We start from the raw sequence: 18,881 nt of genomic DNA on the forward strand, positions 1-18,881 counted from the left end.
CACTGGATGCATGGTTTTTAAGCCAATGGGCTTCTCTTATTGAGTGCGAGAACGCTTGCTTAATGCGCGAACCTTTGCTACAAGTGCACGTACACTGGCTACAAGTGCGCAGTAACATGTTTACAGTGGCTGTCCTCTGTGAGGCAGCGTGCGGTATGTGCAGTAAAAATCAACATACAGCTCTCGATCAATGAAATCGCAGGATTATCGTTACCCATTCTATAACAGAATTTGTGTATCATTCTCTATCTCTTAGCACTACAAATTGTATCAATGTATCTGCATCAGACTTTTTCCTGTGAGAATATGAATATCATTGTTCTCAATTTTGTGTTCGAAAAGAGCTTAGCCTTCACACATACACGTACAAGCTGTAACTAATACTAGTCTCTAATTTCTTTTTAATAAACATATATCTATTTATATTATTCATAAATAAACTTAATGCCTTTTTTTTTAACAGAGAAAAGGAGGTTGTCATTCTATTCAAAATAGACAGCATAATTTTTCGCACAATTACATCACATGTTTCAATACCTTGCATGTGATTTTACTGCCATTGAGTGAGCCCTGCAGCATGCTAATGGGAGGGCTTTGAATTCAAATCTGGCTACAACACAAGAGTCCTGACAAACAAGATAGGTAGGGACAAATTATACCTTAGTTTTTGCCACTGCTATACTATGCTCAGCAGGTGACCAGTACAGAGATTGGCCAAGCATGAGGGTGGGGTGTCTGTCTGAGATGGAGCATCATGAACACGCCACGACTCGCAATCCCTCTTCACGCTACGCTAAACGTCCCGCGTATCATGTCTTCCTACCTCAACACGACGCTCGGGTACATCACCCTCTACTTGAACTTTCCTCTTTTCCCCCAGCATGTAGAATTCCCTCAGACAACCTCTCCTGAGCCGCGCAAATTTCCCCTCAGAAAGCTACGATCTCATCAACGCCGGACTCATTGAAATACTGGAGTAAAGCCTCAATTCGCTGAAATAATCTCCGAGGAGGATATTTATTCATCAGGATATTCTAATTCACGTTTGCAGCAAATAACAAAGTTCAGCCAAGAGAAGATATTGACTTATGTATTCATTCCACTTCTGCTTTGCTGTGCAGAAATTCTCATTGACCTTTCTCCACCCTCTACTTTTGGTGAGATGAATAACATACAAACCCTAGTTGTATTTGTTATCACCGCTGTCAAGTTTTAATGCTACAATTAGCATCCATTATGCAGTCTACTCAAAGACTGCAAGCACACGCCCTACTCCCATTAATACACGGGAGCAAACTTGCATCTCATGACGTGCACTGTGCTGCAAATCATCCTTTGTACTACTACCAATGTCCAGTCCACTAGGAGTGGTTTCATGTGTTTATGACATGTTAATTCAATTTCTTTCATTGGAGTCATACAAACAGGCTGTTGTGCACATGCCAAACTCGGTAGTCAATACAGCTCTGTTCATTTTGGGTACAATACCATCATTCTCTTTCCCTTCATAAGGCCTAAAGAATTGCACTAGATCCACACAAGCTACAGTGTACATTTTGTTCAAAGAACCTAAAATTCCTTTCATGCATGTCAAAATGAAAAGATATAACAAACACAGCCTGTGCGTGAAATTGCATCAATGACAAATTGTTTTCTTATGACAGTTGGTGTTGTGAAAAAGGATCCAAGTGAAGAAAGACTGATGGTTAGCTCATTATGCTCTATTTCTATTTAAACAACAATGTAAAAGTCTCTTGGTAAGGGAAGCATTGCAAGATTTGAGTCATTCTGAAGAAAACGAACAAACAAAATATTTTAAAAAAAAACCTGGTAAGGCTTTTACTTGAGGGTCATAGCATATTTTCAATTAGGCACATTCTTGAGTTGTCTCATGTCTTGCAAAATCACCATCCTCAATATACAGTATCCTCTTCTATCTAGTTAAATAAAACTTCAAATAATTTCAACTTTCTGTCATCAATAACTGATCCTCTTGACAGATATTCTCATCCCTTCAATCTATTTTTCAGTTACCTTGTTTTGACATTTGACGGTTAGATTCAAGGGCAACCTACTTTGTAAAAAGCTAATGATTTTACTACGCACCACTACAAGGCCGTGGCTTACATCATCTAGTATTGTGCTTTCCTTGGTAAAAGCATCTGAAGTTCAACGCTGAACCAATTCAAGCCACCTTCCCCTCAACTTCTTAACTTTTACAGTGCAATAAGAATTAAAATCACAAATAATGGAAACATTTATCTGCAAGAGGACACCTGAGGGATGACTTTCCATAAATGGCTGATATGCAAAATGTTTAACATTGCTGGATCCTCTATTTCAACACCTACAACTTTTGTATTAGGAAATATTAACAATACTACAGTGCAGCTATTGACCAAATGGAAACCTGGTTGATCTTTAGGCTTCTGCTTTCTCTGAAATCTAAATCTGAAGCTTTTGAATAGCAGTATAGAATGAAGTCTAAACAGGGCTTTGTCTATTTTATAGAATCATATCTTGTGGTTTACTGCAGTATTTCCCCCTTTTCAACTTACAAGCTACATGAAAAAGTACTTGAATACCGTACAAAAACTTTTCAATAAAATGGTCAGAAGTGGTGCTAACATTGTAAATTACTACAAGAGTAAACTGATGTTTGTAAAATCTGAGGATGATTTGATAATACTTCCCTAGGAATCGCTATTAGAGCTGTAAAGCTCCTTTCCTACGTCCTGCACTGAATATGGAATAGGTCATTGTACTTTAAATGGACCGTTAACTTTAAGGGCCTTCTGTCAGAAATGATCTTCCCGGAGGTCAACATTTCTATCACTCATTTCCGTGGTGTAGGAACATCCAATTTTGAGCATTTTCATAATGAGGTGAAGAACCCCTCCTTTCAACATTTGACCTAAACTAATAAACTCCCATTAGGTCATTGTTTTCTTGTTATGTGTGCTGCAAGGTCAAAAATTACACTTGCCACTCTCTGCAACTCACTGGATTCATTTTACTCCCATCATCTTCTCTCGTAATCTCCCTCTCTCTCTCGCTATGTATTTTGCACAAATGCACGTCTGATTTTGTTTTCATTTTGTTTTGTCATGTTTCATTCCCATTTCCGGTCTCAATCAGGACTACGACACTGTGAGGTCGACCTGTGTACGATTTAGAGATATGAATTGATGCTGTGCACCTCTTCCCAATGAATTGATTTTGATGCTAGAGGAAGCTAATTGTCATCCTCATTATTGGACAAATTGGGGCCAGTGTTCATCTAAAAGTCACCCAGCATTACCGTGTGACACAGTGACGTCAAGTTGCCGGGGGAGACAAGGCCGAATGTGTTAACAATCATTAATCTTATTGGGGGGAAATTGCAAACATGCATATGAAAATGAGTCTAACCTGTAGACGGTGACATTCTTGGTCAATAGGACAACTACAGGTTTGTGTACACATACACCATGATAATTAGTAGTGTAAGCAGCTACAAATGAATATCTTTTAAAGTAGAATTATCTCCTCATATGACATTTCAGAATGAAAAAAAAAAAATGTTACATGCATTTACTTTCTCTGTAATCTAAAAGGAAAGGTTATGAGAAATCTATCAAAAAACTCAATGATATCCATCTGACTTTTACATCAGAATAAAAAAAAGGCAAATTTAGAATGTCTGAGATTTCAAAATTTGAATGTAAAATCTAGCATGTAGGGCTCTCCTCTGATCATGCTATCATGATTCTTTAAGAAAACCCACCGAAGTGACAACAGTCCACATTACATGTTCTATGAATGATAATCAGTAAGCAGTGCATGTAAATGAACAAGCTTTCAAAATGACTCTGATCTTCTATGAAACAGCCCTGAACACAATGCATCTTACAATCATGCAGTTACATGTAACTTGCATTATAACCAATTGAAGATATTAGGCGATTGCTTCTTCGTTTTTGTTTTTTTTAATGAATCATCTCAGTGGTAAGGAGGATTCATCAGTCATTACCACCTATAAATGATTCTCATCAATTCCAATATATCACCAAGGTTAAAGCTCTTCCAAGGTCATTCATTGCTCACTCAGCGTGAACAGACAAAGAATATCCAATTTCAGCACGGAAGACATCCAGTTTGCGGCTGGCTTGCTCTCAGCGCTTCAGGGTGCTGCCTGATCCAATGCAAACAAGCGAAAAGGAGCATGAACGCCTCACGTCACCCCTTTCGGCAGAATGCACAGTAGTAGGGCTACTCGGCACAATTTCCTCCTCACATTGAATATCACAGTTTGCGAGCCTAGCAAGAGACAAGCACACGCCTCACATCGGCATACAATTGATCACTATGCTAATGGATTTACCCTGACCATTTATCTTTGTTCCACTCTATCCCATGTGACGTCTTTACTTATTGCAAAGGCACATACTCTTGTATATCTGTACATGTCTAAATGACAATATAAACAAATTTACTTATAGTACGGTACTTAAAAATGCATTTCACATCTTTGTGTGTACATTATGAGGAAAACATAGGTCTATCAAGATAACACACAGAAACCGTTGGCTGAAACCTATAAAGATCACAACACAGTCAAAGTATCTTGAGAATTTTCCTTTACAAGTGTGGTTACACTCAGAATGCTGCAGGAAGTTGGTTTGAAAAAGAAAATACTTTCAACAGTAGTTGATAAAAATGTTTTTGTTATAAAAATCCAATCTTTTACACTGGGTTGGTGTTTTTCTCTCAGCTATTAACTTGTCTGGAGAAATACATTTTTGTTTTTGTGTTTTTCAAGCAACTACAGGGAGCTGTGCAACTCTTTCGTGATTTATCATAAAATGAGAGAGAATTACGACATCAAATTGGATTTGAAGGACATATAGAATGAATAAACACAAAATTCACCAGTATGATTATGAGGACAATCTTAAATGAAATCTTTGTTGTTCATTCTTTAACATTACAACAGAAATCTCCTTTTACAGTACATGTGGGACTTTCTTTTTCTTGAAATCATTAATAAATGCTGCCATGCTCACAAATTCACCACACAAAGATTGCAAATAACAGCTTTCCTCTGGATAATATGAACAATCAGCATAGATCTGTTTATTTTTTCACAAATAGATGCAGCCTTTCACGTCTTCTCTAACTCACAAGTGGAGTTGCCATGGTAATGGAGGATGGCATTGAGAATGAAATATATTATCTCTGGACAGCAAACATGAGATCTGTCTTAAATGTCATCTTTGTTTGTTTCCAAGGTCAATGTAAAACTCCTCCATTATGAGAACTACTGTGGTATTTCCACAGTCAATGAGGATTAATCTATTATGGATTGGCACTTAACAAATCAATTATGACTGGCCTCAATTCTGTATTGGATTTTCTCATCCTGGAATATGGAATAAGATATCATACTCCAAAAACCACAGAGATATGCTGTGACTGCATGTCTTTGAACGTCTGAGCGTCACGGATTGGCATTTAACCCAATGAACATGAGTCCCGAGAATACTCAGGCAGGTCTATGGGAAATGTGTGCTATAGCAAAAACAGTCAGTCCTCAACGGGTTAAACTAATTGGCTCTGGAAGAGTTAAGAAATTATATTTATATATCTTAGATTACATTGCTATTTTATGGAACAGGTGGGCACCCAATCCATTTTTTTTTCAAGATCACATCTCGATTATGGCATGCAAATCTATCATCAGGGATCCAGAAATAGACTCAGCTATTCTTGAGTCTGGCAAACCATAATGAGAGGAGAGAGATGTTGGCAGTCATATGAAACACAAGAGTCACAGTGCAGAATCTTCAGACATTAATACTAGTGGAGTGGGACTCTGCGGTATACTTGTTTCAGATCTCAAATGATGTATTCTCGCTGTGACAGCACAGAGAAGAACATGGCGTTGACTAGAAAGTCTAGCACTGTATTTTCTTTTACCTTCGTTAACACATAGCAATGAGTTCAAATATTTGCTGTCAAAGAAAGAATATGACTGCTATTCATTTCCTGCCACCCCACTCCCCACCCCTATGATTGAACATTTGACAGTCATGACTAAAGATTGGCAAGGGTAGAACGAGATGAAGAGTTACCACTTATGGCAAGACTGACATCTACAGTAATTTGAAGTCAAAATGTCTACTTCACAAGTGCAAAGTGGATGGCAACTCTTCATTATACAGGACCAAACTGGGAGCAATCACAGGGTGGGATTTTTTCCTCTTGATTTTTTTTTTCTCCTGCTTGAAAGTAATTTGCAAATACAGAGTGAAGGAAGACAAAAATAGGAAGGAATAGTAAGACACTCAATTCTATTTTTCAGCAGAAATACATTCCTGAAATGTATCTTAAGTCCTCAGTCCCTGTCACAAGAAGGCATCGCAAAAGCACTCTTAGGCTGCCACTCCATTTCCTATGCATAACAGGGAGACGGGAAGAAATGCATGAGGGAGGAAAAGCAGGGGCAGATTTTAGGAGATACTTCCCGTGAATGCACAAAGGGAGTAACCCACATCTGGTAGACTGTTATAGACCAGAGATGCCTATCTTAGCTGTCTGGGTAAAGGGCAATCTTCTGATCATTGTTAATAAGACTCGGGTGAATAAGGGCGTCTGCCGAGAAGGTGCCCGGAGGAGAGGTAGCTGGACTCCGCCCGGAAAAAAAAAGGAGAGATAATAAATTGGACAGCTAGATTTGACTGGAAGGCAAGTGTCACAGAAGTAGTGGGACAAAATGACGATCACGTAGGCAGCAAATTAGAGCGCCCTCATAATCTCATTCTGAGGGTAGTTTACCGTCGTGAGAGACTAGTCATACATTCTGACACTCTGAAATCGTATAGTCATTTAGAACACACACTGTGGCATGTGCACACACCATCATTATGCATTCAATGCGTTCCAGCACATTCACTGACTGCAACGTACAATGTGTACATTGCAACTTCCTCTGGCAGAACATTACAAGATGCACAAGACTGCATTACAGAAAAAGGGCCATTTTTGCAACCAGAATTCATACAATGTAACCAATGAGCACTTCCTTTCTTTTCATGGATGCATACGTGCGTGACAGCCATGCATGTAATTTTTTTTTTTTTTTGCACGCATTTGCAAAGTTTCTTACAACTGTCATGGCTCTCATTGAAAAGTAAAATCACAAAATGGATTAGAGATACATGTACGTCAACATCCACCAGTGCAAAGGAAAATGCAGCTATGCGAAGTTACAGGATGAAACATACATATAACGTTTGACAACAAAGTTCAAAACATTATCTTTCTATTCACTATTGATTACAAGCATGTCAGATCAGAAAGAGACATTAATACAAATGTTACTATCAAAGCTTCATACTTATCCAAATTCAGTTGAATGAGTGATGACACATTTTCAAAAAATGGTAATTTTATATTATTCCTTAATATCACAAATGCTTCAAACCCCATCCTACTTTAAAACAATTCATACCACTGCATTCCCATTTCAGCTTCTTTGCCTGACTTTCAAATGATATCTATTAATCCTGAGAGTTGTTAGTATGCAAATTACGGATGAAAACATACAGTCACGCTGGCTCAACTTTGGTCATGGGTCAGGTAACAAAACAGAACTACGATAATATCAAAAGTTTCAATACATTTAAAGGTGCATGGTCCTGGTGTTTTAGTCAAATGCGTGCGCGGGCGCATGGCACAAGTTTCCTATAGAGACCTACGCTATCGACTCCTCTTTAGCGCTTACACTGTGGCCCACTTCCCCGAGTCCGAAGAAGTCCGATTCACTGTAGTCAGTGGTCCGATCACAGTTCGGCTCATGATTCGGCTGAAGGGGGTGACCGCTTTAGCAAACTTCTTTTGTGATGTCATAATAACAAGCACATATGCACGCACCCTGGCATTACTACAGACTGCGCGATGCGCAGAGAAGACAACGAAGGCAACGTTACTTAGCAACACCTACGCAATTTACTCTTGATGACAGCTCAATTTCGCTAATCTTCGTATCAATGCTAACGGTGATCGGCAGTATCATCAACAGCGCCCTCTACACTACCTGGACTATGCACATTTAACATACCACAGAAGTACACATCTTGAAAACTGCATTTTTCCTTCACATTTAATTGGTAGAGATAGCCTCTACTGGAATAATGCACATGAGCAAGAATTGACAAGGAAACACTTTGAATCAACATTTTGATAAGATGGAAACCTTGCCCTCAGGTTACTATGCAGAAGTCTAACAGATATCTACAAGCAAACTTCATCGGCTGAGAATGAGAAGGGCGTTAAGTTGAATTGAACACTATGGGTTTAGTGGCAACTTAACGCCCTTATCATTCTCAGCCGACGACTTGTACACCTCAAAGGAAATCATCCTCAGCCTGTGTTTGTCATTTCATTTTGATTCTACTCGTCCAATGGACCCTAAACAGTCTAGACAGAGAATCTCACTACACAGAACATCTACATTGCACACTGCCTCTCACCACTATTATAATCAGTGTAACACCATATGCCATCCTGGAAAACACTTCTCCACAAACTGATATCTAAAACCCGCATCTTTTTTCCCCCTCATTAGATTGAAATTTGGACAGTATTGGGAAAGTGTTTGCCACCTCTGGAGTCACTTTACTTCAATTTGACTTGTCCCCCTCTCCGAGCTGTTGACATTTGTAGAGAGCTAGCTTCGTAATCTCCTCAGTCAGATGTTGATAAGCTGTCATCTGGTGCCGCACATCGCTCTAAAAATGATACACAACAATGGGTGGTACCCAAGACCACCGTGCATATAATTACCGGTCCTTTAAAAGGCCAAAATTAGGACTCAGAATTCTCTGCAGGCATTATTCACAGAATGGATGCATTTTTTTCATAATGCAAACCGCTAACAGAATGCGTACAGTCTTATATGTCATGAACAGATCCAGACCAGCAGCTCAAAGTCTTGGCACAACAGGAAGCATTTAGCCGCATCAATTCTCTCCATTCCTTATGATTTGCACTGTGACTGTAAATAGTAAAAACGCCTATTATCTTAGCATTTGTGGCAATATTTTATATACAGGTTCCACAGTATTTCAGCAACGGTTGGCATCAGGACACACTTAAATGAAATTGACACAGTAATGTATTGATACAGTAGTACTGGGACTCATCCATAGGTCACAAATAATACAACAAAGAGGAGAGACATGGATCACGATTTCAAATAAGATATAAATCATTTTTTCATGTTAGAACAAATCATCTTCCTTTTGCTTTCAATCTTGCAATTAAGGTTTAGAACGCTTCTCAAAAGTCACACAGTAAACTAGTTTCACATCAAAAGAAGACGAAGAAAAAGAAGAATGGCAATATACAGTAGACAGACGGGATATGATTTATGAACTACATAAAATAGCAATGTTAACCTGTATCAGCTACAGTGACTGTATACACTGAATATTTCGCAAGGCTTTTATTTTTGCAAATTTCGCAAGTCAGGTGCTATTCACAAAGACACGCGAAAATATTGACTCTGATCATGCTATGAATATGACGTACGCGTCTACATTTCTCCATTCGGTACACGGCTTCATGGTCGCAAATTTAACCACTCGCAGAATTATCGGGAAAAATCCAATTCGCGAAAATTTAGACTCGCTAAATATATGGCGTATACAGTATCTCGTCCTCTCTCTGACAGTTTTGTTACCATGCCTGACAGAATATCTGCAGACTACAAGTTGAGTCTGACCTGAACTGATACTGCAGAAGGGTTCATATCTCACACCAGTTCCTTTTTTTAGTCCAACTAGGTCTATCATAGTACATAGAAAAAGTGGCCATTGAGATACTTTGACTTAAAACGTGACAACCTCATTGACATGTATACCTTTTTCCTATTCCAGTCAGTTAACATCTCTGTATACACTGAATATATTTCGCGAGGTTTTTATTTTCATGAATTTTGCATGTCGGTGCTATTAGCGAATTCAAAAAACATGCGAAAATATCAACTCTCATCCCAACTTCAATGTGACGTGCAGGCATACATTTTTTTTTCCTGTTCAGTACTGTACTCCACAATTGCAAATTTAACCACTTGCCTAATTGTCGGGAAGTCTCGATTCATGAAAAATTAGACTCGCTAAAAATATTGCTCATACAGTAGTTTTTGGACATTCTTAGACTATAAAAGATTATTTACACTGGAGCCATACATGTACATACATTTAACTCTTAATGTGTCATGTTCTCACGCCCGACTCAGTCGGCTGCATGCCAAATTCGCATATTTTGCTTAAACGCACAATCCTGCCCAAACTGATAGATAAATTATTGCCAGATGCCACCATATAATGAAAGCTTTATTCGTGATTCTGTTCCTCTCACTGTAGCCTGCATTGTATGGCGAGTGAATATCAAACGATGTTCCCTACTGGATTTTTAAAAAATTTTTTTGTCATTTTTGTCATTGTTTTATGAGCAAAAGTCAGCCTGTACAATAATGCAGCCACTGGTCATTTTGAAAGAAAAGTAATCACAAATTAGTCATTCAATGAACATCATAGCAAAGCTTGGGATTTTCCCTACAACTTTGCTCATTGAATGTCCAACATAACAAAAACTTATAAAAAGTAACATGGATTTGAAAAACAGAAAGTTTTCCCAAAGCATGCCTGTGTTGCAGTCTCAGAATGAGACACACGGGGGATTTACACTGCGGCGCATAAAGATTTGACCAGAGGGACACGTCAGATCTGATGAAGTGACAAGTTTCCAGTCTAATGTGACAATATAGCAGTTTGTCATGAAAATCAAATGAAGCCAAGAGACACTTAACCCCCTGAAAATAAGACACAGAAGGAGCAAGACGGAAGAGAAGTAATCCTCTTGTGTGGGAAGACAAAACTTGAGTATCATTGTCTCTTTAGTCTCTTCAGGTGCCCAGTTTCTCTGCATCACAGACTGAAAGAACTGAATGGCCAAGAAATCCACACAATGTCATTGCACTTGGATGGATTGTATTCTCAAAGTGTAGGGATTACACTGGGTTTTCTATTACATACACGAAGCAAGTGTCATTGTAGACAACCAAGCTCTACGGCGTCATGACATGACATGAAATGTGGGCAATTCTTCCTCTTGCATACCATGAATACTACGTTCATGTGATAGGAAGAATTTGAACTGTGGAGGAAACACAGGGCTCAACTTCATCTGACTGGTTCAAGACTACTTTCTTACACTATATTATTGCCACTGACCTAAACATAAATTACAAAATACATTGATTTATACTGAAAACATTAAAAAAATGGCAGAGACCTGCTATCTTGTTCCCACATGAAAGCATGCATTCTTGTCACTGCTTTGATGCAGATTGTAGTTGAATATCTGACAAAATTTCCACTGAAAATTTGCTTTCAGTACCGGTTACCAATGCTTCCATGCTACACAGTACATATTGTGCACATCATAATTTCACAATGCATGCATGGATGCATACTTTACTAATTTCTATGTTTATCAAGCATGAATATGGAGCATGCATGGATATACACCTACTCATCCACATCAGAAATCACGATTTTTCTCTCAGTACACAGTACAGGTTACTCCGGGGTGCCAATGTGGTAAAGCATCGCATTATTCTCAGGCATGAAAAGGCACATTTCTGGTGGAAAACAGTATCATTACCTTTCCTGCAATAGATATGTGCAGTAATAAAATTTGGGAAAACAGTGTTCATAATAAGAAATCAGTTCTTACATCCAAGAGAGATGAGTGATTTTTACATACAATGCTGCCTCTAACCTTATGGATGCAGCCATTCCTTTTTCTAATTTTTTTCCTTGACCGCTACAGGTGTACAGCAGACACACAGAGCATGCGGCAGAATCTAAGAAATGAGGACGAAGACCTAAATCCAGTATTCCCAGAATATATTCATCTGCTATCCATGCACAGAAGAGAGGAGGAGGGAAGACAAAAGGAGAGAGAAATGACAGGAGAAAATAAGTCTAACGGAGGAGAATCTTGATATTGGAGCCACAGGGGGAATGACTGGGGACCTCAGCTAATGAATAATGATGCCTCAAAATACCTCCACTGCGCCTGCCCATTTAATGATGTGCTCGGGAGTGGGGGAGGGGGAGGGGGAGGGGGAGGGGAACAACCCTATCCTCTTTCAAGCATTTCTAAATGTCACGGGTCTTGTTTGCTGTGATACACGCACACTATCTTCCGTGTCTGTGCACAGACGAAGTGGTGGAGGCTACACGGCAGGAGATACAAGCTGAGTGTATGCAGCACAGAGACAGAGACCTAGTTTGAGATGGGGGAAAAGGGGGGGGGGGGACAGGAGACTCAAAAAGAGGAAGGATGTGACTCGCTAGTATCCCCAAAGCATCATCTCCCATGAATACAAGTACTATTAAAGTGATAACACTCCCTCTCTTGCACACACTCTACCAAACAGGTACTGACATCTTCATAATCTCATCTCTTTCTTTTCTCCTTCCACCACCAATAACCCCTTCTCTTTTTATTTCCTCACTTGCAGATTTTTATTTCAGTACAGTATTACAAAACTTAATGAGGTCTATCATAGATTTTTTTTATCCTTCTTTTCTTTCCCAAACTGCCACAGCTTCTATGTAATGATTCCCTTTTCTGCTGTCCATTATTTAAAGATTATTTTTCAGACATTTTGCTTTCCTTCCACTTTGTACTGCTTCTTGATTGATTCATCAATTGATTTTCCCACCTGTTTGCCTATCTTCACATCAGCTCTATTTCACACGTTTCCTAGGTGGCTACGAACACATCTCCGCTAGCAGAGCTGTGCCATTATACGCCCACTTCCATCTTCTGAAAACTAATTAAGAAGACTGCAACAATTACTGGCAAATGAGTTTATGAAACAAGTCTCCACTCCTTCCCCCATCTCGAGGGATAATACACCAAGTCTGCCATAAGTCATCTACTAAGATACTGATGGCCATGATAGGACTTGACAACCTCTCACCCAGACTAATACTGGCTACACATTTTACACTCATATCTCTGGGGATGAGGGTGTCACACACAAAATCGCCCAGACATACCCACGACAGTTTCCATTTGAAGTAAGTGGAGGGGATGGATTTAATCCAATACAGGATACTGTCTAGGGTATGGGAAAAGCACATACTGGTAATTAAATTGTATGTTTCATAAAGAGGCAGGGGTTAATATAGTTAAAATGTAACTGCTTAACTTACAGTAGTTCTTTGCAATGTGTGTGCTCTTCTTCACTGTAATAATAATTGGCAATGATTGAAAAAAGAAGAAATTATGATGATTTGGCACTGAGTATTAAATTGGCATCTAATATCTAAATAACGGATAAGAAAGTAGATAGCAGGATTAATCCAGAGTATGACATCTCACTGGCAGCTACAAAGCCCGACTGTCAAAATAAAACAAGGATTGTAATTATGATGTACTTCCCACCGATGAAAAACTATTCTGAGGCAAATAAACAGAAATATAACATGACTTCATGTTAGAAAAAAAAAACCAATCATAAAAGGTTATTGCTAGATTTCATTTCAGTCAGAGAACTTCAAGACATGATACTCTACAGCTCCCATAAAGGACAGACAAAAATGCTCATGCTGAGAATACACTGAAACAATAATTGTATCCAAAACAAAAGACACACTTCACATACAATATTTATCCTGGAACTACTTGCAATTTGGCCTAAATTGTTGACTTTTAAAACATCTTAGGGTATTCATAATATTGAAAAATAAGAAAAAAATGAAACATCTTTATAACTGCTCACACATCAAATGCTATGAAATGGGCAATACTTAACATTCAAGTCACACACCTATGGCACTAACTACCAGCAACAACTTGGCAGTTTAATGCAATCACTGAACTTTACAGAGCCTACGTCGAGCACATCTACCTGCTACCTAAGGTGGTCTTGAATATGAAATGATTTCATGCCTTCCATTAAGTCTTGAATTATGCAACGCTACACGTCATGCCCGGACATTAGTCTAGTCATCTGTAATCTGTTGCGTGCCTTTCCCGATCTCACAAAGACATAACTTATCGTTACAAGAAGGCGCATGCAAAGTGTGATGAACCCTAGATGAGAGTTGTTGAAGTTTGAAATATACAGTCTTCTCCACTTCACTCACTTTGAGCCCAAATGACACACAAAAAAAAAACCCACAGTGGCAAAACATTTACATTATGTAGTTTCATGCTTGCGTAGGCATAGGATTTTCAGACCTAAAAATAACAGCAATTGCTAGAAGGAATTCTGAGCACTGTGAATACCTGAACTTTTTTATCACCTCATCTGCTGATTGATGCAGCAAAAAGTATGTAAATTTTCAAGAATTCTATCAATGATGCCAGTTGTGAAAATATCAAATCGCATTTACTAAACAAAATAAAACACAATCATCCCAAACAACCTTGAGAAAACAACTCTCTACTTGGCTCTACTCCACAGGATGTGGAGAAAACAAAAAGGCACAGATGTATGAGAAAAATTACAGATATGAAGATAATTTTTTTTATCACATCTGACTGGTAATTGATGAGCTGCTACTATAAAGCTGTAATCTTTGTAGGCTAGCTGAATAGGCTGTGAAAGTGGTAAGTGAAATCATATCCTGTAGAATGTAGACCAAAAATCTGCATCATAAAGCCATACAAACTTACGATGCATACACACGTACTCTATCTCGCAGCAACAGTGGGATAGAGATGCAAAACTTATGAGCCATGGTGTGAGAAAAGGGCCCTTAGAGCATAAAATACCAAAAATGAGCTTTCACCACATTGCAGAATGAACTCTGACATATCTAGATACTGTATTAAAATCATTTTCTGAAATTCCACTCTTAAATGCTCCAATTATGACATTTAAGAAAGCATGTTTTGTCCAAATCCTGCCACTTTTTGATGCGCCAATGCATGTGCATGCAGCTAGCTAGCTGATCTTTGTTGCATGTACTGCTTTGTCAAACTTCTGCGCCGTTTTATGGCATTTGTGCGCGACAGCGCTAAGGGCCCTTTTCTCGCATCATGGCTCATGTATATATGTATGGCAATGTTCGTGTTGATGAGAGAATGGTATCCAATCACATTAAAAAGTAATGCTCAGTGACCTTTTCTTTGTGCAGCCCCTAGATTATGGAATAAATTACTACTGGATATCAGGAAATTTCAGTCAATAGGCACTTTCCAATCAAAATGGATAACATTCATTATAATATGGAATTATTTATATTTGCCGTCTAATATACAAGAAAACAACAAATACAGTGTAAAAGGAAAAGATGATGTGCATGATTTATTCAATTAGGATACTATCAAGGTTTGTGTATACACGCTTGGTTGATTAAGATGTAGATATCAATATAGCCATGCATTTATTTTGCTCTAATTTGTTATGGTGTGGGGTGAACACCCATGGTGGTCTTGGTAGGTTAATAGGTCGAGGCCTGTACTACCAGAGCCCTTGTGAGTAATGAGAATGCTGGGATTGCCATATGGGCAATTTCCTTTAGAGACCAGGGCCCCGCTTTATCAAAAGATAGAATCGATTATGAATTTTTTTACCACACAGGCTGCCATAGACTTATGATAGAAATCAACTTTATTTTCTTATCAATTATAACTCTTCATAAAACAGGGCCCTGGGCCCAATTTTTATCAAAAGATATAATCGATTATAAATTTCCTTACCACACAGGCTGCCATTAACTTATGATAGAAATCAACTAAGCATAGCATAGTTCTACTTTATCACGATTTAAGAGATTTATGACGATTTAAGAGATTGTCCTTTAATTTGCTCCTTCCGAGGGAAAATTGAAAAAAAAAAACCAAATCTATTGTCATCCTAGTCACACTTGTACTCACATGAATGAAAATCATTGCTTGCGAGCACTACGTCTATTGTCTATAGTCCATCCATCGCTTATATACTCCCACCTTCCCAATCATACTCACCTTGTTTTCTACTCTTCTTTCATCTCTCCTGGATTTTCGCTGTTGTTTTCCATGGTATCTGTGCATATATATGTATTTATATATGCATGCTGTTTTTTCCCTTTCCCATTCCCACCAAACCAAATGTACAACCTTGAAATGTATATTAATTCTTTTGCTTGTTTGTTTTACATGTATATTAATATTTAAGCATTACTGGGGCCCCTATTTATAAGCACTGCTTCTCCTGGGGTTCCCATCATCAAGTTTAATTGTTTTCTGCTTTGTTTTTGTTTGCTTTGTATATAGTTATGTATCTTTGTGTATGTTTTTTATTGTATACCACACAGGCTGCCATAGACTTATGACAGAAATCAACTATATATAATCAATTATAACTCTTCATAAAACAGGGCCCTGGGCCCCATTTTATCAAAAGATATAATCGATTATAAATTTCCTTACCACACAGGCTGCCATAGACTTATGAAAGAAATCAACTATTATATATAATCAATTATAACTTCATAAAACAGGGCCCTGGTAATGTGGGGAAACATGGGTGGTCCGATTGAATTGATCTTCATGCGCTGCCAAACAGAGTGCATTCCAAAACCATAATAGTGCACATCAGCAATGTATTAGCAAATACGTGTATTGAAGCATATACTTCATTGGTAACAGTTAATCCCAGTCGAGATCCTTTAGCCGTGTGTGTACTTACATTGAGATCAGTGATAAAGCTGAACACACAATTGAGGGTATCGCCAATACGTAGGTGCCGTGCGCAGAGCAGCGTTTTAGATGCACTATGGGATAGCTCATGGGACAAACTTGCCCTGGTTTTGGCTACACATGCACTTACATCACGCTCTGTCTTTATAAAGAGGTATTTTTTGTTGAAGATTTCTTCGCTTTCCATCATGTGACCAGCACATTGAAGCCTTGCAGTAGTGAACCATGACTCTAGTGACCGCAAATCAGTAAAGCTCAGAAACTTTCAACTCTTTTAAGCTGAATTATAGCCAAGAAAAAAAAGGGCTAACAACGGAAAAGCAGACAAAGAACTCCATTGAATCGTATGGGAACTGCGACTCGCGTGAGACAACCGGAAGCGAACAAGGGACCGAGGAATTCCACAGTGTACCTGTGACAGAGCTCTTCAGCGTGCGCAGGAGTTTTTTACGTCATTGGCGATAGTGAGAATTCATTACAGGCATTCTCTAATACATCCAAGGCAGGCCAGCCTTCCCATCCCAACGTATCCCTACACTGCTGGGTGTTTAAACTGCAGGTCAACGGGGCAGGAAGATCAGGCACCTGCCCCTCGTAGATTTCAGACTATTCGTAAGGCCTTCTACCTTTGTTTCCCCACACTCATGTGTTTTTAAGATTTTTTTTTTTTTATTCTAGAAAGGTTTTTTTTTAAAATTTATCTATTCCGTCACGCAAATTAGTAGGCCTAAAGTAGATTGATATGTTTAATGGATTTAATATTCCTTTGACATTTATCTATCTAAATTGTTTAGGATGTCTAGTTCAAAGTAGCATTCTTGCACTCTTGTAGCACAATAGTTTTCTGCCCCCAACAAATGATTTATAATTATCATTATTATTCTATAAAGTCAGGGGTAGATGAGTAAGGCAAGGCTGCCAATATTCAAACTTTCAATCATGGAGGTTAAAAAAAAACACACACACACACATACAATTAGGGAGCCATTTGTGTGTTTAGAGAGATTTTTATATTCTTTTTCAAGACATGAAGGGATGTTTCTGCTTTCAGGGAGCTTCCAGCAGAATGATCTTTGAGGGCGACATGGCAGCTGAGGATTAGGACTACAGATGGAGAAACTCTTACCTTTTGGGTGCCCAGGGCCCACGGGGCCAGAGTGTTGTTCAATGGCCTTGAGAAAGCTGAGGAGAGGTATGATGCACTGTTGGAAGAGCAAACACGTCTTACTCTCCATCTGGCCTGGGCCGAGGTGGGACAGGAGACACTTGTCGGTACGCATGGAGGCCAGAACCTCACACATACCTGGTGGCATCATGGCAGAGTGATGGAGGGATGAGGAGGAGGAGGGGGAGGAGGAGGAGGAGGAGGAGGAAGAGGAGGGGGAAGAAGAAGTGGTGGAGGAGGAAGATGATAATGAGAAAGAGGAAGAGGAGGAAAAGGATGAAGGGAAGGAGGAGGAAGAGGAGGAGGAGGAAGAAGAAGTGGTGGAGGAGGAAGAAGATAAAGAGCAAAAGAAATAGAAGGAAGAGGAGGAAGAGGTGGAAGGGAGGATGAAGAAGTAGAGAAGAGGAGAATGATGAAAAAGAGCAAGAGGAGGAGGAGGAGGAAAAGGGGGAAGAGGAGGAGGAGGAAGAGGGGGAAGGAAAGGAAAAGGACAACATGGATGAGGAGGAAGAAGAGGAGGAGGAGCATGGTAGGGTCAGAGAATATGGAGAGAAGACATTCAAAATGATGTAACATACCGATAAGACTACATATTTGTGAGTTATCTTTTCTTTTTTATTTTCCTCATAACCTTTCAATGAATGAGAAATTGGTAAAGAAATCTATACAGCAAGGCAAAAAAAATAGTGATGTACATTCCAACATATATTCTGAATACAAAGAAAAGGTTGGTTTGAATGGGAAAATGGTAAATATAATGCATGCTAAATTGTGATTCATAAAAAGAAACAACTTCTTTCATCTTGAAATCATATTTTTGGTTTGTGTTTATATTTTATTTTATTTTTATTTTATTTTTTTTTTTTTTGGGGGGGGGGGGGGGGAAGGGGGTCAAAGTGATAATAACAAAGAATGGAAATGGATGTGGAGTCTAACCTTGGTATGGTACATTTCATCCCAT

General features: G+C 38.8%; 1 protein-coding gene across 1 annotated transcript in view; it reads right to left on the reverse strand.

Moving 5' to 3' along the window:
• The window catches only part of LOC139724335 (uncharacterized), an 88,783-nt gene that overhangs the window by 34,124 nt on the left and 35,778 nt on the right, over positions 1-18,881 (reverse strand). Inside the window, exon 4 of the mRNA XM_071635478.1 lies at positions 17,882-18,058. Within this exon, the coding sequence (XP_071491579.1) occupies positions 17,882-18,058 (177 nt within the window). The remainder of the gene's footprint in view (positions 1-17,881; positions 18,059-18,881) is intronic.

This window comes from Diadema antillarum, unplaced genomic scaffold (genome assembly GCF_040938485.1).
Source record: "Diadema antillarum isolate AM-2024a unplaced genomic scaffold, OU_Dant_1.0 scf00000211, whole genome shotgun sequence".
Lineage (NCBI taxonomy): Eukaryota > Metazoa > Echinodermata > Echinoidea > Diadematoida > Diadematidae > Diadema > Diadema antillarum.